The following is a 22,931-nucleotide window of genomic DNA, read 5'->3' on the forward strand; positions in this document are numbered from 1 at the left end:
TTTTAAAACTAAATTAATTAAATAACAGATTTTAAAATATTTAAAGTAAATAGTAGTAAAAATTTCACTTCGTAAATTTTTTTATTTACAACTAGATTTTACATGATAAAAAGATATTTTTTTTTACCTCTTTTATCACGTAAATGTTCTTTTTATGATTACATGACAAAATTTTTTTACCAGGTAAATTGTTAATTTTTTGCTATTTATTTCAAATAGTTTTGAAATCTATTTTTTACTTTAGTTATTTTTTACTTCATTCTTCCTTTTGTTTGGAAAAATATATATAGTGCGCTTGGAATTGATTTTAAACTGATTTTATTTTCAATAAAAAGTAAAAATGAGATTGTTTTGAGAATCATTTTAGGACCGATTCTGAAATTGTGTTTGGTTGATTTTTTAAGAGATTGTTTTGAGTATAATAAAAAAGTGAAATTGTATTTATTAATTAATATATTATAATATTGTTAATAAGTACTAAAAAATGAAAACAGAAAGTAAAAATAACTTTTAACTGTTTTTTAATTTCTTCAAAAAACCATTCTCACTGTTTTATTTGCGTTTTCATTTTCATTTTTTACTTCTCGAAATACTTAAAAGTCGTTTTTAAAAATGATTCCAAATAGGCACATAGTGTTCCGTATCTATATTGAACAACTGGTATTAGTGTGTTTTACAAAGAATTAAAAATTTTGTGGTTTGGTATTAGAAGTTAAAACAATAAATTTGAGTGTTGTTTCATGTTTGTTTGGCTATTGGAATATGAAAAACCTAATTCACTAGTATCATTAATCCGTTCATTACTTGTCCTATTTCACAGTCAATTCGACATTAACTAAATCGATGTCTATTGGTGTGCCATTTAAATCGAATAATTCTAGTTTAATCAATCTTTAAATCACATGACAAAATACCAATTAATAATAATGAACAATGGTACAAAATATCAGATGGACATAAGTTTTAAGAAATAAGTATCAAATTAAGTCTATTTCTTCACAATTAGGTTACCAGATTGCACTTTGAAAAGAATTCTAAAAAGAGGGGGTAATTATACGTTCAATTACAAAGGTACGAATTTGCTTAAACCTGAGCCGGATCACTTGTAAGTTGAAGCAGAACATTAGAATAGATGCATCAAATTGGTACTTTTTTTTTTCTTTTTTTTTTTTTTTTTGCTTGAATACATCAAATTAGTACTTTAACGTGCATGTGATGTGATATCAACCCTAAATTACTCAAATTGTAGATGAAAAAAAGGTGACGCTGATTTCTCTATTAAATGTTGGGACTGCAAAAAATTTGCAGTGTGACAATGGAAATTCAATACACGCAACATAAAAAAATAAAAATAAAAACAGTGCTTTTATAAAATATGTTGCAGGGCTGGAACAATCAACAAGCACCAGTGGTCTAGTGGTAGAATAGTACCCTGCCACGGTACAGACCCGGGTTCGATTCCCGGTTGGTGCATTGACATTTTTTGGTCTTAATCCACCGTGATTTTTGCCCAATCTTCTCAGTTCTCACCACATACAGACATATCAATTATCATATATTGACAACAAAATGAACCCATTAATTTTAATATGCAACTATCAAAAGCTACAACAAATCTGATATTTCTTTTTTATGTTCCAAACTTGAGGATGAGAATCAAGACCTTTTTCTCATCTTTGAACTTCAATCACATTATGCAATCTTGAGCCCTCGGGAATTCCTAAAGGAGGGTCAATACATGAACAATTATCAACTGTATATAGCTCCCATTCCTTAATTCCACACCTCTCCAAAGCAGAAACCAATCTCCTCCTCTCCACTTCATTTGGATAATCCCCATTTGGACTCACAAGCACCGCCCCGGTATACGATTGCCCGGCAACTCTAGCAGCCCCACTGTAGTGAAACAACCCCCAACTAAGATCATCTGGTGCATCCACAATGGTCCAAAACTCGTTAGAAACGACGCCATTATCCAACACGCTGAAGTAAAACGTCCCCGGGACCTTGCCTCTCTTAACTCTATACCTTCTTCTCCTCCAAACCATTTCCCCCTCCAGAGTTTTCACCTGAAAAACGGGCTCGTACCAGAAGGACCCTTTTGCCTTTCCCCTGTAAAAGAGCTGGTATTGACAAGGGAACTGGTCGTAAGCCGGGTTTTGCCCTGCCACGACTCGCCAACTCCAATCCAGACCCCCCAACCACCCAACGAAAACATCCTCAGCAGCTTCATGGCATAAGTCTTTGTCTTGAAATTTCACCATTGGAGGGACACAAGGCTTTTCCGGGATCTTTGCGTCCAATTCGAGACAGTTATTCTTCTGCAACACGCAGAGAGAAAAGGCTTCCAGGCTTGGACTCTCGTATGAAGCAATGCAGCGATAGTTACACACTTGGTCGACGGGACTACACTTGTTCAAGCATTGCAGGGCCTTCCTACAGTTAGGATCCAAAAGACAGTTTAATATCTGAGTCCCGCAATTTTTTACCATGCAGTTGAGAGTGGAAAACCCTTTTGATCTCAGATTCTTCAAAATTGGTACTGGCCTTATGTAGGCATTAACAATAACCAATATACAAAACCTTATATCATCAGAGTTATGCCTTTCCCATGCCTCAGACACAGTCTTAACTACTTCCACTGTATGATTGCTCTTCTTAGATTGAGAAATTCCACTGATTTTTCCCAAGAAACTTCCATCACTTTGGCTTTTGCTTTCTACAAAAGATCCTCCCAATTTGTTTTGTAAACCGGGAGAGGACTCGAAGCAGATTATGTTTTCGACCTTCCGACCATTGGACTGAATCCACTCGACTGATTCTTGGTTCGTCACACCCACAACTACCAAAATATCCGCACGGCTCAATTCCCTTTCTACATTCCCAAGTTTTTGTTCACTAGTTGATTCAATGACATTGTCAGTAAACACTTGCATTTCATACCCTTCATCCACCCATTTCAGTCTGTTTGCCTGCTCGCGGAAAATTAGTAGAATTAATTACCAAAGGAAAATGCTAAGCGGTACCACCTGTATTAAAACATCGTAACTAATAAAACGTGGGGCTCACCTATAAGATCAACAATCTATTAGTGTGTAGTGTTAGACACCAGACCCAGCATTGTTCATTATAAACTCAAACTACCACCAATACATGTGAACTTGTCGAGTCCCACACAGTTTATAATGGTTACACTTAGTTGGCTAATAACCAACGTCAATAACACTGGCATCATAACCGTTGAATTTCAAATAACTAACTAATTTAATCAAGCACAGATTAAAAAAAAAAAAAAAAAAAAAACAAGGATTGCATACTAATAAAAAAAACCGCAAATATGAAAATAATACAAAGCATAATTAAAAAAAAAAAAAGAAGCAAAGATTGCATGTCTAATCTTTTATTATTACCATCAATGGGCAAAGTGTAAATAAACGGCCTTTTCGGAAAAACAAAAAGAAAAAAAAAAGAAAACCTTACAGTGTGGAGCATGACCTCCTCCCAAGGCGCGCATTTGAGGGGGCTGAGGCTGCCATGGCCGACGAGGGCCACTATTCTCACCGGCGGGTCAGATATCTCATCCTCCTCATCCTTCTCCGTCACCGTCGCCGAGTTCGATTCGACCACGGCCGTTACGCTGGACGTTGGTATGCAGAAAAGGATTTTAGTTTTAGGAGCAGAAATTCGGAAAGATGAACAAGGAAGGGCTCTGAACCGGCGGGGAGGTGGAGGAAAACCGGTTGCGGAGGCGGTGAACCGGCGGTTCAAGCTCAATCCGGTTTCCGGTTCGAAAATCCCAGTAGCTTCCAGAGACATGTTTTTAGACTTTTAGAGACCGTTCAGTTGAGCCGTTGGACAGTTGAAACTGGTGTTTGTTTGTTTTGTTTTATGGGTGTTTCTGCTTGGACAATCTTGTTACACGTTGCCATTTGCCAAGCATTATTATTGCAATCTTCGTGCAAGGGGAATGAAAAGAACGGAATTTTACCCGCTTAATCTTTAACATAATACGGAATTTAAATCTCATTTATTTTATTAATTTGAGTTTAAAATTTAAATTTTATTACAGTAAAAAATTATTAAAAATAATTACATTTAATTTTTATATTAGAGTAAAAAACTCTTATATAAAATCACATATTAACTCAAATTAAAAACTTAAATCAGCGAATTAAATAGACTTTTACTGTTGAAGTCTACCTAAAGTAATTTCACAAGAAAATTCCTAAATTGGTGAGAAAATACTCAACTTTATATTTAATATTTCAATATTTAATTCCTCCTAATACAATAATTAATGTGAATATTAATATCTACTAATACAAACAACATAACATAACTACATTAATAAACAATAACTATATTTAAAGTTAAATAACTAATATAGCTACAAGCCTACAACCTCCTGCATCATGAACCCAACAAAAGATTTGCATTTGAAACAGGTTATTAACACACGTTTGGTCTCTGAATTATGAGCACAGTCTCAATTTGGTTGTCGAACCTCTTGACAAATTAACCTTTAATTTTCTTTTTTTAAGAGTCACTTGCAATGAAATTGGGGGCATAAATTTTACTGAAATTGTTACGTTAAATGTGAAATATTATAGTTTATAATATATAAAATAATTAACATTCAGCATGACCGTTTACAAACTTTTAACTATGCAATTGGGAGGTAATTAACTATGTTACATTTCATAAATTTTTCGTCAATCCACGTTTGTTTTATAAGTTCGAATTACTACAACATTTTCTCTCATAAAATTTAAATTTTTATTCAAACCTACAAACTAAACAGACTACAAAGATGAAAACAAAAACAAAAAATCAGGAAATATCATTAGTGAAATAAATTAAAAAAAAAAAAAAAAAAAGAAACAACCCTGTTTTGATAGGAACCTCGTAATGTTCAAGCTAAAGAATAATCCAACAAAAAATTCCAATCACAAGGTTTACTTCTTCAGTGTACACATAATATACAGCCTCGTTCGCTTTGCGGATTCAAGTTTTCAATTCGAGTTGAGATGTGACATTTTCTAAGAACTTTTAACTGTAACAAAAAAAGTTGTGACATTTTCTAAAAGCTTTTAACTATAAAAACCTAAAATTAAAAACTCAAATCGGTAAAATGAACGATGCCGTACACACTGAAAGACACACATATATGTTGTATTTGACGTCAAGCAATGTAATAACTTGTGCCACTGCTCAGGCCTTTGTGCCAACGAGTTTCCAGACTCGCTAGTTTCCTTGTACTCATGGCACCTACTTTACAAAATGAATTACGAAGTAAGAATAATTCTTTGCTAGGCCTGAAAAATTATATCCTACTTTAATGATGATTATTTGATAAGAAGGTTAAAAACTGTGTTTATCGCTCATACTCTACCACATACTTCTCTCCGATATAAATCATTTTCCACAAATGACAAATCTCATCTACAGTTCAATGCCAAGATGAACAAGCTTTGGCATTGTCAAATTGCCATTGAAACAAAAAAGGGGGGAAAGAAACTATTACTTTTGTTTTGAGCTCGAGAAGGCCCCACTTAAGCTAATACTTCCAGTTTGAGTATTCAGCCTTGAACTCCTTCTGCAACTGTTCTCGAGACTGTTTTTTTGCAGCCAACACAACATCATCAAGAAAATTCCTCTGCGGAAATTCTTCGGGCACAAGAGCCCGGTATGTCTCAAATTGCTCAGCAGCCTCCTCCTTTTTATCCATCAGACTATAGATAATGCCCTGCCACACATATTAACAATATTTTAGTGATAATTCCACTTCAAAAATCGAATATTTTGTTTGCTCGTCTTTTACCATTACTATTCATGCACGGTTCAACAACTCGTTATAAAGATTTTGAGGAAGTTTGTGATACTATCCCTCAAACTAATCATTGCATCAATGACACATTTTTTTTTTTCCAGGAACTTGGAGGAATACATTTTCACCATTATAATAACGCCAATATATTCTTTTGCAGCCCACAAAAGAAATTTTTACTTCCCATCCTACAGGAAGTGGGAACTGATAAGTTCTTGAAAATCATGAAAACATGGTTTGCTTGTAAATAAGAACTATTTACCAAGCAGAAAAATACAGCTTTCGCAAACCCACAAATTCTATTTTCCCTATAAGGAGAAAAGTTGCGACTTGTCACTGCCAAAGGGAACAAATACATCCATGTTTTCAGTAACCTAGCGGACGAGAGAGGCAGTGCATCTAAGGGAGAACCTTAGTTCCTGATCCTATAATGATAAGGTATTCAAACTTATTCAACAGAGAGAAACAATATCGGTGAGAAGTAACACGCACATGAAAGCATATAACTAAACATATTCTCATTTGTCATGCAATGATGACAAGTTAACAAACCATAAATGAAGGTGGCAATAAAGTCAATTAACATATATATATATACACACGCGTACATATTTTGTTCATTCAGAACAATAGCTTCAATCACGAAGAGAAGGAGGATTCATTGAAAGAAAAAAAAAAACGTGAACTAGCACCAGAGAGAAGATAATAACAGAAAGAAAGCTCACCAGGCAGAGATAAGGCCGAAAATCACGGTGATCCTCATCAACTAGAGTTTGAAATTCCTGCAAGCCCTCCTCCAATTCCCCCTGCAAGGCATCGAAGTTTTATAAGGTGAATGAGAAGATCAACGAAAACATTATTTTCACGGGTGCAGGGGTCACAAATTAACATTTATTTAGTGAGAGAAATGATAAGCCTCCCCTACGATTCACCTATGTGCGGAAGAGACTACGTGAGAAATATCATGCAGGAACAGGGAAGGAGGAGGAAGCTGCAGCACAGGGTAACAATTCTCAGAACGATTAGAAAGGGGGCTGAGTGGCACGAGGGAATGGGTTGATCTAGGGAAAGAGGAAAGGTTTGTTAGTTAGTTATTTTGCTTTGGAGTCTGTATCGAGGGGGCGGGGGATCCAATAAATTAGGAGGGAGGAAAGAGAGAGGGCATCGAAGAAGTGACAAGCTGTGAAGTGAGGGAGTGCACGGGGTCACTCGAAAACCCCCATATCTTGTATTCGTTTCCGTTTTTCTGCAGAATTAATCCCATAGATTCAGTGAATTTACTCAAATTCTTGTGTTGATTGTGTGATTACCATTTGTTTCGGCTTGAGAGCTTAACAGACAACAATCCCAGCCAAGTTAATAACATTCCAAAATCATAAGCTAGACTAATTTTGGCATTACCCTGACAACATGCATCTGTGCAATCAAAATTCTTATGTTTCTCTCCTCAGTGACTCTTTTTTCACGGCGAGCAATCTCCAGAGCCTCATTCAACATCTTGAAAACTGCTGGACCTTCATTATTTTTGTGCATCGCCAACGCTAGACCCTGTCGAAAAGAGAGTTGTGAGTACTTGAAGCTTTTCAGCAAAGAAACTACAGCATATCAATGTTGCCAAAGAATCCTTGTTGTGGGAATGATACTAAAAACACTAATTTATAAACTTAACACAGATTACATACTAAAATTTCCTCCGATGAGAACAAATAGAACATATTACTTTGATAACACCTGTAAATAAGAACTTAATGTAGTGCAAACAAAATTAATTTTAACTAGAATAAAGGAAAAAAAATTGTAATTTAATTTTAGTTTTGTCAACCAGCGAAAAGAAGTAAACTGTCCAGTAAACAATAAGCCAACCCCAATTGTGATTATCCTCCTCAATTCTCATTCATTCATTTTGTCAAATTTTGAGTTTCCAAAGAGGCACCTATGTTCTACCTAGTTTTACTGATAAAACATGAAAAACACTTCCAAGCTACATAGTTATACAATCACTAAATCCACAAAACAATATCCATAATCTATTTTTAACTAAGACAACGTAAGTAAACTTTAATCATCAGGGGAAGAAAAAAAGCAAGTATACTATACATTAATTTGAGTTTTGTCAACCAGCTGAAAGAAGTAAACTGCCTAGTAAACAATGATCCAATCAAAATTGTGATATCCCCATAAAAATCTCATTCATTCATTTTATCAAAATTTTGAGTTATGAAAGTGGCACGTATGCCTATTTTTCACTAATAAAAATTGACAAACCCTTCCAAACTACATATTTACACAATCACTAAATACATATACAGAAAACAATATCCATAACATAAAAGCTATGAAATTAAGAACAAAAATATGAACTTGAAAGAACAACAACTTAACAAATAGGGGCAAAAGAATCATACATGCAAAGCTCTGAGAAAGAGAGGCCTCTCCTCCAAGATTTCTTTAAACAACCTCTTTGCAACGCTTAGTTGCCCCATCATTTCATAAGAAAGCGCCATCAAAAGCCTCCACTCAACTTCCTCCGGTTCCAACTCGACCAACCTCTCCACATACTTCACGGCCTCTTTGGTCTTCCCTCTTCTCATCTTGCCATACAAAACCACCTTCAAAGCCTCTACATTTTTTGGCTCTTTCTCCAAAAGCTTCTCGTAAAGTTCTTCCTCTTCAGTTTCCTCCTTCTGGGTATCTCTAATTTCTTCGAATTTCGCACTGGAACCGCTTGTTTGAGAAGGAACTGCAATGGCGGCTCTTATATTGAAACACCCAATAAAGAAAACCGACCCCACGAGAAAACCCACGGCTTTATCCAACAACAAACGGTGGAGATTTTTGTGGGGTTTGGAGAAGTGGGTGATGGTTTTGGGGGATTTAAGAAGTTTGATTTTTAGGAATGTGAATTGGTTTTTTGGATTGGTTAAGGAAAGGGGTTTAAGGGAATCATAGGAAAGCTTGAGATTGGTGAATTTGGGAGTGAATATGTTTGTGTGAGAGCAAAGAGAGAAAGCACCGGAAGAACCCATGGTGGATGTTGAATCGGATACTAAAGTTTGGCCATTGTTGGTAAAAGCCGAGGCTTTTTTCGTCTGCGTGAATTGTAAAACCCTGGAAATAGTGGGGTTTAAGGAGGGAGAGAGATGAGAACGAGAAGACAAAAGAACGAACGGGCAATGCTGCTGATGCAAATGGACATTGGACGGAGTAAGATTTATGCCACCCAACACGCTTTTTTTATGCCGCTCATTAAATTTTTTGGCCCCGTCCGTTTTCAATTCGAGTTAGATTTTAGTTTTCAATTCGAGTTAGATGTGATATTTTTTTGAAAATTTTTTATTATAATAAAAAAAATTAAATATAATATTTTTTGAGAATTTTTTACTGTAAAAATTTAAAATTGAAAACTCAAATTGGTAAAATGAACGAGACATTTAGGGGATGTTTAGTTGGAGGATTCAAATTATGATTTAAATCATGGTTCATGATTTACTACAGTGTTTTTTCTCACAAAAAATACAAATAAATCAAAAATAATTATAATCACATGATTCTAATCCATGAACCAAACATCTCCTTAATTATTCGAATCGATGTCCTTAAATTTTGGTGTTATTTCCAACTTAATCGCGGAATTTTTAAAAACATCTCCTTAATTATTCGAATCGATGTCCTTAAATTTTGGTGTTATTTCCAACTTAATCGCGGAATTTTTAAATGGTATTTAGTATGAATATTTATCTCATAATTTAAATTATGATTTATAATTTATTATAAATTAAATATCCACTCATTTAATTTATAAATGTAAATTTTATATAAAAAAATATTATAATAAAAAATTTTAAATAATAGTTTAAATTTATAAAATAAACAGTGCTGTTAATTTTAAACGGGTCTTATTTAATCCTTTTAGAGCCCTTTTATCTTTTGAAAATAAAAAAGGCACGTAATTATATTTAACCTCTTTTTTTCATTTGATTATAAAAGAAATTCTAACAAATAAAAGTTAGTGGAATTAACAAAAAAAAAAAATTTAAGAAATAAAATGAGAATTTTTTAAAATTTAAAAAGTAAACCGTAAATTGCATTAAAATTCAAGGACACCATAACCACATTTTTGGCAAGATGCACCAGATAACGGAAGTTAATAACATCATATTTTTTAAACTTGATGAGTTTATAACATTTTTAAAATTCATTTCAATTTTAAGGGTGCGAGTTTCTAAATTAACCATTCAATTTTTTCTTCTTTTTTTCTTGACATTTTTTTTTAATTTTTTTTAGATGAATTATTAGTAATTTTTTATTTTTAGTCATCAGATCTGTATAAAAAATTATTTGTTATACTTTTAATTTTCTCTTCTTTTTTTGACATTTTTTTATTTAGAGATGAACCGTTAATAATTTTTTATTTTTAACTATAAATCTAAATCAGAAATTACTATTATTTTTTCAATTTTCTCTTCTTTTTTCTAACATTTTTTATTTAGAGATGAACTTTTATGGTGCGTTTAGTTAGTAAATTCGTACTATGATTTGAATAATAATTCATGATTCGCTACAATATTTTTTCTCATAAAAAATATACATAAATTAAAAATAATTTTAAATCATAATACTGAATAACGTTCACTTAATAATTTTATATTTTTAACTATGTGTCATATATTTTTTAATCCATGTAATTTTGATCAAAACCAAAGATAATAAATTGACACTATTAATTGGACTGTCTACGACACAAACTCCTTTTTTTATTTTCGTCTTTTACATTTCTTTCTGTCTCTCACAGTTTCTCTCTCCCTCCTCCTTCCTCTTCGCTTCTCCTCTCTCTCTCTCCTCCGTCGGTTCCTCTCTCGGCCGCCGTCGCCGTCGACGGAGAAGGAGTCTGGCCAACTAGAATCGCGAACAGGACTCGTAGATCCTTGCGCGTCACGAGATCGAACGCAGCTCGCCGGAGATATCTCTCGCTCAGTGGCTATCGTCGGCCGTCGGGTTTAACGCCGGCGGTGACGGAAGAGAGGAGAGGGAGAGACTGAGTGAAGATAGGGACAAGAGTGTAAAAACAATTGTGTAAAACCTGTTATAATTTTCTAATCTTCAAAATACCTGCCATAATTTTTTACTCTCCCGCTCTCTCGCACCACTCTCTCTCTCCCCGCCTCGTCTCCCTCGGCGGCGTCAGATTTCTGTCTCTTTCTCTCTCTCTCTCCCTCTCTCTCTCTCCAGATCGAACAAGCTTTTACCTCTTAAGAGGATGATCTCCGCAAGGAGTCGATCGATGCGGGCGTAAACAACCTTCATTTGTGTAAAGGTCAAGAAGAATTCTCATGGTCTGTTCTTTTATTAGGAATTTCTGAGCTAGGTGTAATTAAACAAATAGTACTGGTTCTCAATGGTAGTTTAAACAAAAAGTGCTGGTTTGATCTAAACTATAGGCAAAACTAGAAGCATATATTACATGGTATGTCGTTTTACTATGGTTTCATTGATTTTATACAGGGAGGAGCAGCATTAGTTATAATTGCTTTATTATGAGACCTTTTTTTTCACATTTTTTTTTGTGATGTTAATCTTTTGTTGACCTAAGTTATATACGAAAAGTTATTTATTTACAAGGGCTTCTATAACGTGGCTTGTTTGTTGTTTGAAATTCATTGGAATCACGAGGATTTAAATTTGTGACGCTTTCATTTGACCCTGAATTAGAAGAGGAATTTGATGAATTTTGCATTACAAATTTTCACTTTTCTGGGGAAATTTTGGCTGCCAAAGTTTCCTGAGCACTACTCATATTTTTTTCTTTCATAATTTTGACATATTGTTGTTTCTGTTGGTGATTCTTTTTTCATGTTCTTAGTTGTTTTATCTGTTTCAAATTAATTTCTCTCAGGATTGATGTACAATTTTTGGTCGGTTCGATTCGATAATTTCTATTTCAGAAAGCAAAAGAAAATCTTTAGGATTGTAATTATGAGATTATTTGCGTTTTTGGGTCTCTCTGAAAGTTGTTGATTGGTGATGGCTTGCAGGTGTATCCTAGATGGCGTGGCTTATCATTATCAGTTCTGTTATTGTAGTTTGGGTAGCTTCTCTTGTCAAAATTCTCCATGGCTCTTTCTCATCTTCAAAGGATGATTTTTTCTCTAATGGTGGGTGAATTGATTATCTTCTTATTTGTTGTGATGATCTTATTTATTCATGAAGTCTGAAAAATCCCATGTCTAATAATTCAGGTGGCACTTTTAACAAGACAAGAAGGAATGTTTTGCTGGTTGTTGCCCACCCAGATGACGAATCTATGTAAGCTTTAAAATTCAGTTTTTTTTTTTTTATTTCCCTTTCTTGAGAATGAAAGATTTGTCTTCATTGATGACTCTAATAATTTACAATATGAGATACAATACGAGGAGGATTTTTCCCCAACCATACGACATTCTCATCTACCCTCGTCCCTTTTTTAGCCGGCTCGTATCTGGGAACATGAACAAAAACAAGACGAGGAAAAGAAAAGAGATTATGGATTAATAATATCAGGCATGAAATTGCCAAATTCATAAACTTTGAGAGATAAAGTATTGAAAGAATTAGCAAGCACTAGAGAATCTGATACACAAAATTGCATAGGTAATCCAACTTCAGTAGTTCAAAGGAGACTTCATAGTGAAGCTAAAGCCTCTGTTTTGCTGCTTTAATTGAACATCCTCCCTTGATATTTTTGGACAGAGCTGCCACTACATCTGGTTAGGAAAATTCTACAAAACACTCAACTTCATTTTCTTCCCCACTCTTGGTCGTGAGGTTTCTTATTTTCCTCACACGATCCATCAAACTCCTTCAGTATATCTCCTACCATTCAAATCTGAAGAACTTCCATGGATGGTTATGGAGTTTTAAAAGGCAGAAACAGTCTTCTCAGTAACTTTTGCCAACTGCCTCTCAGACTAATTGTTTTTGCCCCTTTGGAACTCTCTTCTCCGCCATCAATACCGCCTCATGCGTCTTCTGTTCCAAAATTTGATGATCACCTTCAAAGCCTTCTAGTTAAAAGAGAGAGTCATCAATCAAACATGTCCAAGAAAACTATAGAACTTTCCATGATAAATGAGAATGATAAAAAATAATAGTAAAAAAAAAATTAAAAACTTGAACATATTCAAGAAACACCACTATTTAGACTCTCACAGGAAGAGACTAAAGATGGTAAACTCTTGACATTGAAGAAGAGGTATGTCCAGGTTTAAGGGGACTTTATTTACGATCAATGACATATAAGAAAGCATACATTGTTTCTTATTGCCCTTGCCCTACTATTTTGATGTTTAAATATGTCCACTAAAACCTGTCTTTATTTTTATCTGGGCAGTACTTCCCAGCCAATATGATTAAAAGGAAAAGGAAAAGAATAGAATGTTTGTTATAATTTGTTTATTTCTTTACTTACTAATATTGTATCTTCTGCTTGTTGAAACCATATGTATACTTCGCAGGTTCTTTTCTCCAACATTTAGCTACCTCACTTCCAGAGGGTATAATCTTCACGTATTATGCTTGTCCATTGGTAACATACATGTACTGTGTAGTTTTCTATATGCTTCTTTATTTATTTATTTAGCATTATTGTCATTACTAAAAAATTTGATGACTCCTTTACCTGCCATTTCTGCAATAAGAACAATAATGTTCACAAGCTGTAAATGTATTTATATGACCAATATGTAGCCTTTTAAGTTGAGAAATGTTCCGCACGAACAATGCTTTCATATTTATTTAGATGTGATGGTTTCCTATTTTTTGTTGCAAAAAGAAAAAGACTGAAACCCTCATCCAATATACTTTATTTTTCTACCTGCTTGTCTGTTTGTATCAAGAAATATCTAGACTCGGTGAAACTTTCCCTATTTTTTTCCCCCAATCCTTTATCTTTTTTCTCCTTAAACTCTCTCTTCATGTCTTGTCTTTTACAGCTTTATCTTTCCTGATAAGCAGAAAAACTGAATGCTTTATCACATTTTGTAGATGCACTAAGAACTGTCTTTTGGGGTTTCTTAGCAAATTTAATTCTTGAATTAACCTTGTCTTGTTTCGAGTGTCTTTTTTAGGTGATGCTGATGGCAAGGGAAATATTAGAAAATATGAGCTTTACCTGGCCTGTGCAATTCTTAAGGTTATTTGCAAACTTGCTCTGCAGATTTAAAAATATCCTACTATAGTGCACTCTTACAATTAACTCTTTTTACTGACAATTAAATTTCATTCTCTGTCCCAATATTAGTCTATGATTCCTTTTTTATTCCACTTTTGTTTTTTTATTTTTTTTTTGGTGTACTCACAATTCACATAATTCATCTTATGTAAAACTTGTGCTCTAAAAGACTAAAACGAGTGAAGATGGTAAGAAAATTTCTCCACGTTGGTTTTTGGTGGTATAACATGTGAAATTGTGTTTCCAGGTTCCAGGACAACAAGTGAGGTGTTTAGACCATGCAGAACTTCAGGTTTTACAACACACAAAATGTGTATTTTCAATAGGGCTTGGGTTTCTATCTTGAGGCATTTGTAAATTCATATGTCATTACCAGGATGGTTTTGGGAAAGTTTGGAGCCATGATTTATTGGCCACGATTATTGAAGAAGAAGTTGCAAAACATGGTATTGACTTGGTAAGATCGTTGTTCAATTAAACCATCATAGCGTATCCTTTCCCCTCAATTTTCCTTTATAGGCTTTTGAAAAAGTATCTATTACAGAGTTGCAAAACTCTTTGCTTTTCTTACTGTTGCAAAATTTTTCTTACCTTTCAATTATCTTCTCTACACACATTTCTAAGATAGCATTTACATGGTTGTATTTCAGATCATTACATTTGATGATTATGGTGTTTCTGGTCATTGTAATCATCGTGACGTTCATCATGGGGTACGGTAAGTTTTATTTATGTATCTGTTTATTTTCTGTTTCTGTTTTTCACCTTTTATTCCAGTGAATGTTTTTTCTATAGGTCCATTTTATGCTTAGAGTTCGTGGCTAATCACTCCTCTTGTTTATGAGGACTTGATGTGAGGCATCTTATTTAGGAGGATTTGATGAGACACTTTTTTTTACGTTGTTATCTACTCTTTACGCACGGTGAAACCACACAAATTGAACACTCTCACATGAAAGTAATTGTATTAGGACATATACAGATAATCTTAGCTTGAAAATTGTGAGAATTATATGATGCAGACTCCCTTTTTCAAGCTTTGGTAACGACCTTGAGAGAACTATTCTATACCCTTTTAACTTTGATCTATTATTCCGTCTTAATTCCTACAAACAGGTCCATATCATTATGATTATCATCATCACCCTTGTTATATATTTTCTGTTGTTGCTGAGTTGTTGCATTAGAATGATATGTCAAGTATTACGATATTGAATTTGAATGAATCTTTCTAATTGCCTGTATTATGTTCTAATTTCTGGAATACTATATTTAGGTACGACTATGTTATTATTTGTTGATTTTTCATCTGTGTCCAATACAGGAAGCTCTTACATGATACTTCACAACAAGATATTGAAGCTTGGGAACTTGTACGCCCTCTTTAACTCTATATTTTGCTAAATTTTCGGAACTGGCATTTTAATGAACTCTGATCCAAGATATGCAATTTACTATTTGATTATTCGTAGGCCTGAGCTTCCCCCTATTGGTAGTGTATACCTAACTTCTATTCTTACCTGCTTAGAATTTTCTAAAGTTAGTTGATATATATCTAAGGACAACTTTTATAAATTTCCTCTGACCTTTTAGCACTATGACAATATGCCCCCCAATTTGCATTTGTATCATCCATTCCCCTTAAACTTCATAAATTGTACCAAACCTGCTCCTTCCATGATCATTTTGGACAGAATAAGGCACATGCATGTCAAATGTCCCATTTTAATGGTATTTAGGTAATTTTACAGCTTATAGTGATATTTCTATTTAGAGCCCTAAATGCGTTTTCCCCCTTGAAAAACCCTGCCCTGAATTGGATGCCCGTCTTCGGACCCTTCGTCCTTCCTAGGCAATACTTAGCAAATTACTTAGAGCTCCATCCTCCAAATATGTAGCTTTTTCAGTTGTTTACGGTTGTACGCGTTGTTTCTTACTCTCTGTAAATAAAGAGTTTGAGAATATAGGTTAGATCAAACTTTTTTTTTTTTCTTTTTGTAAATTCAACAGAGCACGTATGAATGAGATGTGGGGTTCTGCGCTCCTAACAAAACAACAGTATAAAAAATCTTTGATTGTATTTCCTTTTTGGTGATGGTGATATACAAGAGACATAAATACAATGCAGTGAATAACAAACAAGTTAAAAACTGAAACAAAGGCTGCACATGAGGAGTACAAATGGGTGTGACTTCAGGGAGAAATAATAGAAGCAAATTGCAATTAGTTTTCATTGACCCAGTTCCCAAATTTTCTCCTCCAGTTTTGTTATCTTGCTATTTCTTTGAAGAATCAAGCGGCGCATTGTTAATTTGATAATTTCAAGACCAGAACCTACTAAAACAGTCCATAAGAACACACCAAAAAGGGGGGGTAGTGACCTTCTGCAGTGGTTTGATTTCATGCTAGTGAAATCAAATTACATATAGATGAGAGGATGAATTTGAAAAATTTATGTCGTTTCCGCTTCGCGGAGTTGCCTGCTGCCATTGAACCAAAGGAAGCTCCCCCTAGGAGCAACAATGGTGGTGCCACACAAGCCTTGCGGACTTGGAGAAGAGCAACTTAGTAATTTTGAATGATACACATACATACCATTATAGACATGTTTTACCTTCGTAAAAAGACAACTGTAGGAGCATGTTTGGTACAATCTCAAAGCGCAGGGGAATTGGATGATACAAATACAAATTTGAGTGGCACATTGTCACAATGCAAAAAGTTTCGAGGAATTTTATCTTATATATAATAATGCCCTGCCTATATACTTTATTGTGTTTATTAGTTTGTGTAATCCTTTTGTTTTCTTGATTAACCTTTTTTTTTTCCGCTCTTCATTGTTTTTAGGTCAGCACCAACTTACTACGCAAGTATAGTGGACCAGTTGATATATGGTTGTCCTATTTATGTGCCTTGCGATGCTCAAGTGGAGTGACGCATTGCTTCATAAACGAACACCCTCGAAAGAGTTTCCTCGCGATGGCACAACATTCAAGCCAATGGGTCTGGTATGCATTCTTTTCATTGTTATCAATTCAAAACTCTCCCGCTTTCTAATATATCAAGATATATGATCTGAAGATCTATCGTGCGTGTGGAAATATCTACTTTGTGTCTGTAGGTTCCGCAAGCTTTTTGTGGCACTTTCGAGCTACACTTATGTGAACACGCTTAGAAGAATCGACTAAATGTGCCAGGAATGGGCAAAGACGAAATTATTGTTCGAGTCCTGTTGACACTAATCTTGGGATAACATGAGGGTTGGGGAGGTTTAAAGGAGAGGGAAGGGTTTGCTTATTTACTACCCATTACGTGTTACCTTTGAATGGCAAAAAATGGGGGGAAAAACAAATAAGAAGTATACTGCAATAGTCATTATTTTCTCATAGGAAACAAGTATTGACATAACATGGAAAATTTCCAGCAACTAGGGAGTACTTCTTTGGTATATTCTTATAGAAGTACTGAAGTGGAGAATACGTGACCATTTGAATTTGGGTTTTTTACCTTCTCCTTTTTCTTTTCTTTCGTTTTTGCTTTACCATCTTTGATGACCTATAATTTTAAGGTTATGTTCAAAAGTATTTTAGCGCAGGACCACTGATTCCTTTTGTACTGTGCAAGTTACCAAAACGCAGTTCGGTAAATTAGCCTTCTTTCAGGAAAACCAGAATTCAAATCACGCACCAAAAAGGGGAAAAAAAAAAATCCAAATCATTCTTCTTTTTTATTCCATTGAGCCACTTATGCTTTCCTCCGGCGACAATACATGGAAGGATGCCCTTTTTGTTTGCTGCACTAACTTATGCGACAGATTTAAGACCCGTTTGTTTTATGTGTTTAAATTCATAGTTTTAATTTTACTACAGTATTTTCTTCTCACAAAATTTAAAATTCAAATGTCAAATATAAAAATACTGATTTATGCGCATGAATCAAACGGGCCTTTAAAGTTTGAGGGCCAGTTGCCAAGATTTTTAGATCACGGACTAATTTGCTAATCATCAAGTTTAGGGGCCATCCATGTAAATAAGCCTTAAATCTAAATGACAATTTAGCCACCCAAAAACTTAACCAACAATTAAAATAAAATGTAAAGATTACTTTTTGATAAATAAATTTGCATCACGCCAACATTAATTATGCATAATTTATTTGCAAAAGATATGCATAAATAAATTTATTTAAATTAATTTATTAAATTACTTCCAAGACCCTAAACCATGATTTTTATTATTATGTCCGTTTGGATTTCGTTCAATTCTCTACTTCCTTTCTCTTGTTGACGCTAATTGTGAAAGTGAAAGGTAAAGCCATATTGGGTGCATTTGGTTGAGGATAATGGAATGGAAAGAAATGGTCATTATGAGAAAAAGGTCCAATTCCATTATTTGATTGAAATTGGAAAAGCCTTCCTGACAGAAAATCCATTCATCCAATTTGGATGAATCAGCATTTACGTGGAGAAAGAGAGGAAAAACCCATCTAGGGTGCATTTAGTTATAGTGGTGAATGGTAATAGTAATAGAAATGGTAATAATAATATAATAGAATGAAAAAAAAGATTTTTTTTTATTTGATTAAGGTTTTACAAATACGATAAAAAAGAATATGAATATTTTTATTTGGACAAAATTAACCATGTCTCTCTCACTCCCAAACTCAGATAAACCCAGAATAATAATGGTTCGACCCCCTTCCCCCTTTCTTTTTTTTTCCTTTTCAATTTTCTTCTTCTCTCCACAACCATGAAAGATCCACAAGATGACCTCACCGAGTGGAGGCCAGAGAATTTCTTTTTACTCCTCGTTTTGCTTCTTTTTTACTGGTGTCATGTGTGCCTTTCTATGAAGCTTCTTTTTTTTTTTTCCAATCCAAGAAAGATCGTATATGCTTCTCACAGTGATAACAATGTTTGAGATTTATGGTGGCCAACAATCTGATGGGTTTTGGAGTTTTTATGTTCATGACTCATACCCGTTTAGTTCGATGATTCAAATTTTTAATTCGAGTTGAGATGTGACTTTATGTGAGAGCTTTTTACTATAGTAAAAAAGTTAGATGTGACTGTTTCTTAGAGCTTTTTACTGTAACAAAACTCGAATTCTAAACTCGAATCGGTGAAATGAACGGGGCTGAGATTTATGGTTCCTTAGTTCATGAATTTGAAATGAAGACAAGTTATTGGGTTTTTCCATTTTGGTTGACGAGAATTTTGGATTATATGAGAGGATGGGGGGGGGGTTTCGTCGGCCTAGATGTAGGCAGATTTGTGTGAGAGTGGAGGAGGACGATTTGTTCGTGGGCGGCGCTGGGCGGAGGCAGTTTGGGCAAGGGATGACGGCGGATAAGTAGAACTCGAGTTCACCAGAACAACGAAGGCGTTGGATCTGGGTCGAAGAAGGATAATGGGGTAGAGGGAGGTGGTGGGTCTTTGGTTGAAGATGATGGTGATGGGTCTTGGTTGAAGATGACGGTGAAAAAAATAAAGACATAAAAGGAAAAATAGATAAATCTTGATTGAAATCGTCATTCATGCCATCTAAGAGAGGAATGACAATTCCACTAAAATGAAAGAAAAGTCATTCCCAGAGAATGGTCATTCCATAAGTTTTTGCCAACCAAACATTAGAATTAGAGTTTTTTTCTTTCCTTTCCATTCCTTTATCCCCAACTAAACACGTCCTTAGTCCTCTTTTTCTTTTTCTCCAAATTCCCCTAATCAAATCTTCATTGTCGCCTCTTCACCACCCTTCTCTCAAACTGGGACGCCGGCACTTGTTTGAAGCTCCAGAACTTCCTCTAAATTTCCCACTAATTGAATCTTAGAGTAGAACATTTGTAAAAGAAAAATTTTGCAATTAGGCATCTTAACTGATGAACTGTATAATTTTTATTTTAACTTTTTTTAAATATGGTAATTTTATAAAATTATCAATAAAAATGAAAATCTTATCTTTATGGAACGTATAATAGAAAGTATTTGGACAAATCTTATAAATTATCTCATGAATTTTGTCACTTGTATTAACATGCATTCTGAGGTTAACTTCGTTAAGTTTTTTAACGGAAGTTTATAAATACCTCATGAATTTTGTCACTTGTATCAATATGTCCCTGAACTTTAAAATGTACATGTTTTGCTCCCAAACTATAATATGTCTTAAATTTTTCTCCTTTCATCTTGATTCTATCAGTTTTTTAAACAAAAAGTTAATATGACCATTAAATTGCTAGTACTAAATAAGAAGTAGATCGTAAATTAGATTTGTATAACAAACACAAGTTATAATTTATTTTTTAAATAAAAATAAAAATTTAAAATATAATTTTCTTTATTATTGAAATATATATATTTTTAACTTATCGTTCAAATAAAAAGTTTTTTAATAATTAAATTATTTTTATTATTTTTAATAATTAAATTAATTAATGTTTGAATTACGTGATGATTATTAGTTAGTGTTATTTTTGTCAAACTATAGTTTAGCTCCATTTCAGTCTATAGTCAACCAAATAACATAATCTTATTCAAGTATTCATTCTATAACTCCAAACCAAATTAAAAAATCAGTTAACATATTTCAATTATATTTTATCATCATATTTTCATTATCATTCCGCAACTATAAGCAAACGCACCCTTACGCCTATCTCTATTTAAAATAAAAAAAAATAAAAAAAACACTCTTATGCCTACCTCTCTTTCAAAAAAAAAATCATACTAAAGAGCTCGTTTAATTTACTGATTTAAATTGAGATATGATTTTATATGAGAGTTTTTTACTGTAGTAAAAAAATTAAATGTGATTTTTTCTGAGAACTTTTTACTATAACAAAATTCAAATTTTAAACTCAAATTAGTGAAATTAACTGGCCATGTATAGTCGTACTTTAGAAGTTAAAACGCTAATACCGATTTGGCCTACTTTGCCGATCACCATATGCCTCTAAATGCTCAGTTTACTTCTCTCATCTTTTTTTTTTGTTTGTACGTTCTTTTGCTCCCTCACTTGTTCCATTTTTTCTCCACGCTCTCTATGGATGGTGAATCTTCCATTAGCCAAGACAAATACAAATCTTTTCAATTTCCAATTTTTCGATCACCAATTCGAGGTATATGATATTTATTGTCTCATTAATTTTTTATTTTTTATTTTTTATTTTTTTATCGGATGGTGTATTCTTTCTGAAATTCTGGGTATCTCTGTAACTATGAAGTTTGATTTGAGTGCTTCTGAACATGCCCAGTTTTTTTTTTTTTTTTTTGGAAACTACTTATCTGAACTTTTCGCAGACATTTGAAATTCTGTGAAAATGATTCTCGAGCATATTTCTAGTTGGAAGTGTTATTTTCCAAGTTTTTTGTCTGAATAAATCCAAAGCATTATGCATATTAAATGTGTTAGACAATATAATAGAAAATACAAAGAAGAACAAGGAAATAAAGGAATAACAAAATAATGAAAATTGTTACAACCCAAAATCAACCTTTCTATGGAATTCGAAAACGGAATTGTATGAATGTCGAGGCACGTGAACCACGTTGTCCTTAAAACAGATTCGTCCCCTCCGGCGTGTGCTTGAGGTTACGTTGGACGTCCGTCTCCCAGGATACAACGACAACGACGGCAGCTCGATGCACTTTCGGAACCGTCCGGCGAACTAGAACTTGATCTTCCCTCTATCACCAAAACCGAACTACAAGAACTACTCAAGGAAATCCGGAACAAACCAAGAGAGAGAGAGAACCAAAAAGGAGAAGAGAATTGTGAGGAAGTGTGTGCCTATCATGTGTTGTTTTAGCCTTTATATAGGCTCCAAAATCTGGGTGTTACACCAAGACATTATGGTGTAATAACCCAGATTTATTCCCGGAATAATGGTGATTAAAACCAGCCAAAACGTTTTTTAATTTCCCACGGTGAATCTGGCCACATTCTGGCTAGTAATTCAGCATTTGATGATGGAAAACCAAAGCCATGAAAGCTTGATTCGGTTTTGCCTCCATTGATCACCATTAAGGTCTCATTATGGTCTTTAACCATCATTGTTTTATGCCAAACGGAAGCTGGAAGGTCTTAGCTAGAGCAAAAATAAAATCGCAAAAGTAAGCTCGCGCGGAGCGGGTTTTTCGGTCCGGCATTCGTGTCCGCACACATTAGGCCCAAACCCGCCGGGCCCGTGATTCGCACCCCCCCCCCTGCGCGTGAGAGAGCCTCTCTGGTATACATGCTTACCTAGGTTTCAAAGTGCAATCACTTATAAACACCTCATTGGCTTCACTCCTAGCCAATGTGGGACTTTTGCAATTTTTCTTCTACATATGCCATTCCAAGTACCATACTTAGACCATCAATTTCTCATTCACCCAAAATCCATTTTGAGTGTATGAATACTTGATTTCGATCTCCTCGTGACGAAGAACGCAAATCCATCGAGACCCGTCTCAAAACCTATTAGGCCCCTTTCAAACATGGGCCTCAAAATGGGCCTTTAAAATGGCTTAATAAGCCATTTTTTTCCAACAATCCCCTACATGAATGAAAATTGACTCACGATAAGAAAACACAAACTCGACACGGTGATAGAGTTCTGTGGTCGATGCCTGCAAAGGATATGTAGCCGTTACCCTTTGAACCTTCTCTTGTGAGAATACAAAAACTTTACTGGCTGACCAGTAGACGCGATGTCTTTGAACTGTTCTGCCTTCGTGTAAACGTTATTGTACTTCACGCAGACATCTTCCTGACACAGTTCTGTTCTCATGGTTATGTTCGTTTCGGCCATGAACATCTACCTGGTTCTGCAAGAGTTTCTAAAGAATTGAGCCCTCACAATTCTCCTTTGAAGCGGCCCCACTTCTCTCTCACATAGGTGATTTCTTAATGAAGAGTA

The 22,931-nt window shown here is 34.5% G+C and overlaps 3 protein-coding genes and 1 non-coding gene across 7 annotated transcripts; 2 read left to right on the forward strand and 2 right to left on the reverse strand.

The window, feature by feature from the left end:
• The first annotated feature begins 1,402 nt into the window (after positions 1 to 1,402).
• On the forward strand, positions 1,403 to 1,473 carry TRNAG-GCC. The gene has a single exon. It is a non-coding gene; the product is annotated as a tRNA-Gly (tRNA).
• LOC21388660 (violaxanthin de-epoxidase, chloroplastic) lies at positions 1,418 to 3,921 on the reverse strand. The gene is made up of 2 exons (XM_010088619.2): positions 3,481 to 3,921; positions 1,418 to 2,972 (listed from the first exon to the last, which is right to left on the reverse strand). Exons 1-2 carry the CDS (start codon positions 3,814 to 3,816, stop codon positions 1,671 to 1,673), a joined length of 1,638 nt encoding a protein of 545 aa, XP_010086921.1. The 5' UTR covers positions 3,817 to 3,921; the 3' UTR covers positions 1,418 to 1,670.
• A 1,225-nt stretch (positions 3,922 to 5,146) lies between these two features.
• Positions 5,147 to 9,016, reverse strand: LOC21388661 (protein SLOW GREEN 1, chloroplastic). Of its 2 annotated transcripts, XM_024161637.1 has the most exons (5): positions 8,233 to 9,016; positions 7,229 to 7,375; positions 6,553 to 6,633; positions 5,525 to 5,746; positions 5,147 to 5,268 (listed from the first exon to the last, which is right to left on the reverse strand). In XM_024161637.1, the coding sequence occupies exons 1-4, from the start codon at positions 8,851 to 8,853 to the stop codon at positions 5,558 to 5,560; spliced, it is 1,038 nt and encodes a 345-aa protein (XP_024017405.1). In that variant the 5' UTR covers positions 8,854 to 9,016; the 3' UTR covers positions 5,147 to 5,268; positions 5,525 to 5,557. The 2 variants fall into 2 exon arrangements, with proteins under 2 accessions (XP_024017405.1, XP_024017401.1); XM_024161633.1 differs by lacking the exon at positions 5,147 to 5,268 and having other exon boundaries at positions 5,283 to 5,746.
• Positions 9,017 to 10,622: 1,606 nt separating this feature from the next.
• Positions 10,623 to 17,529, forward strand: LOC21388662 (probable N-acetylglucosaminyl-phosphatidylinositol de-N-acetylase). 3 transcript variants are annotated; one of them, XM_024161603.1, is made up of 11 exons: positions 10,623 to 11,160; positions 11,860 to 11,979; positions 12,064 to 12,130; positions 13,318 to 13,388; positions 13,930 to 13,994; positions 14,281 to 14,325; positions 14,410 to 14,490; positions 14,684 to 14,751; positions 15,358 to 15,406; positions 16,881 to 17,041; positions 17,155 to 17,529. In XM_024161603.1, the coding sequence occupies exons 2-11, from the start codon at positions 11,871 to 11,873 to the stop codon at positions 17,219 to 17,221; spliced, it is 783 nt and encodes a 260-aa protein (XP_024017371.1). In that variant the 5' UTR covers positions 10,623 to 11,160; positions 11,860 to 11,870; the 3' UTR covers positions 17,222 to 17,529. The 3 variants fall into 3 exon arrangements, with proteins under 3 accessions (XP_024017371.1, XP_010086923.1, XP_024017375.1); XM_010088621.2 differs by having other exon boundaries at positions 10,623 to 11,141; XM_024161607.1 differs by lacking the exon at positions 10,623 to 11,160 and having other exon boundaries at positions 11,866 to 11,979; positions 13,318 to 13,356.
• Positions 17,530 to 22,931: the final 5,402 nt, after the last annotated feature.

This window comes from Morus notabilis, unplaced genomic scaffold (assembly GCF_000414095.1).
Source record: "Morus notabilis unplaced genomic scaffold, ASM41409v2 Scaffold785, whole genome shotgun sequence".
Lineage (NCBI taxonomy): Eukaryota > Viridiplantae > Streptophyta > Magnoliopsida > Rosales > Moraceae > Morus > Morus notabilis.

What these genes read in the sequence shown, in the direction of transcription:
- LOC21388661 (XM_024161637.1), bottom strand. Translation starts at nt 8,853, where the DNA reads ATGGGTTCTTCCGGTGCTTTCTCTCTTTGCTCTCACACAAACATATTC. An exon ending in CACAGATGCATGTTGTCAGG is followed by an intron (nt 6,634 to 7,228) that starts GTAATGCCAAAA and finishes GATGCCTTGCAG; the next exon opens with GGGGAATTGGAGGAGGGCTT. An exon ending in TTCGGCCTTATCTCTGCCTG is followed by an intron (nt 5,747 to 6,552) that starts GTGAGCTTTCTT and finishes TATGTGTGGCAG; the next exon opens with GGCATTATCTATAGTCTGAT.
- LOC21388660 (XM_010088619.2), bottom strand. Translation starts at nt 3,816, where the DNA reads ATGTCTCTGGAAGCTACTGGGATTTTCGAACCGGAAACCGGATTGAGC. An exon ending in AGGAGGTCATGCTCCACACT is followed by an intron (nt 2,973 to 3,480) that starts GTAAGGTTTTCT and finishes TTCCGCGAGCAG; the next exon opens with GCAAACAGACTGAAATGGGT.
- LOC21388662 (XM_024161603.1), top strand. Translation starts at nt 11,871, where the DNA reads ATGGCGTGGCTTATCATTATCAGTTCTGTTATTGTAGTTTGGGTAGCT. An exon ending in CGTATTATGCTTGTCCATTG is followed by an intron (nt 13,389 to 13,929) that starts GTAACATACATG and finishes TGTCTTTTTTAG; the next exon opens with GTGATGCTGATGGCAAGGGA. An exon ending in CAAAACATGGTATTGACTTG is followed by an intron (nt 14,491 to 14,683) that starts GTAAGATCGTTG and finishes GTTGTATTTCAG; the next exon opens with ATCATTACATTTGATGATTA.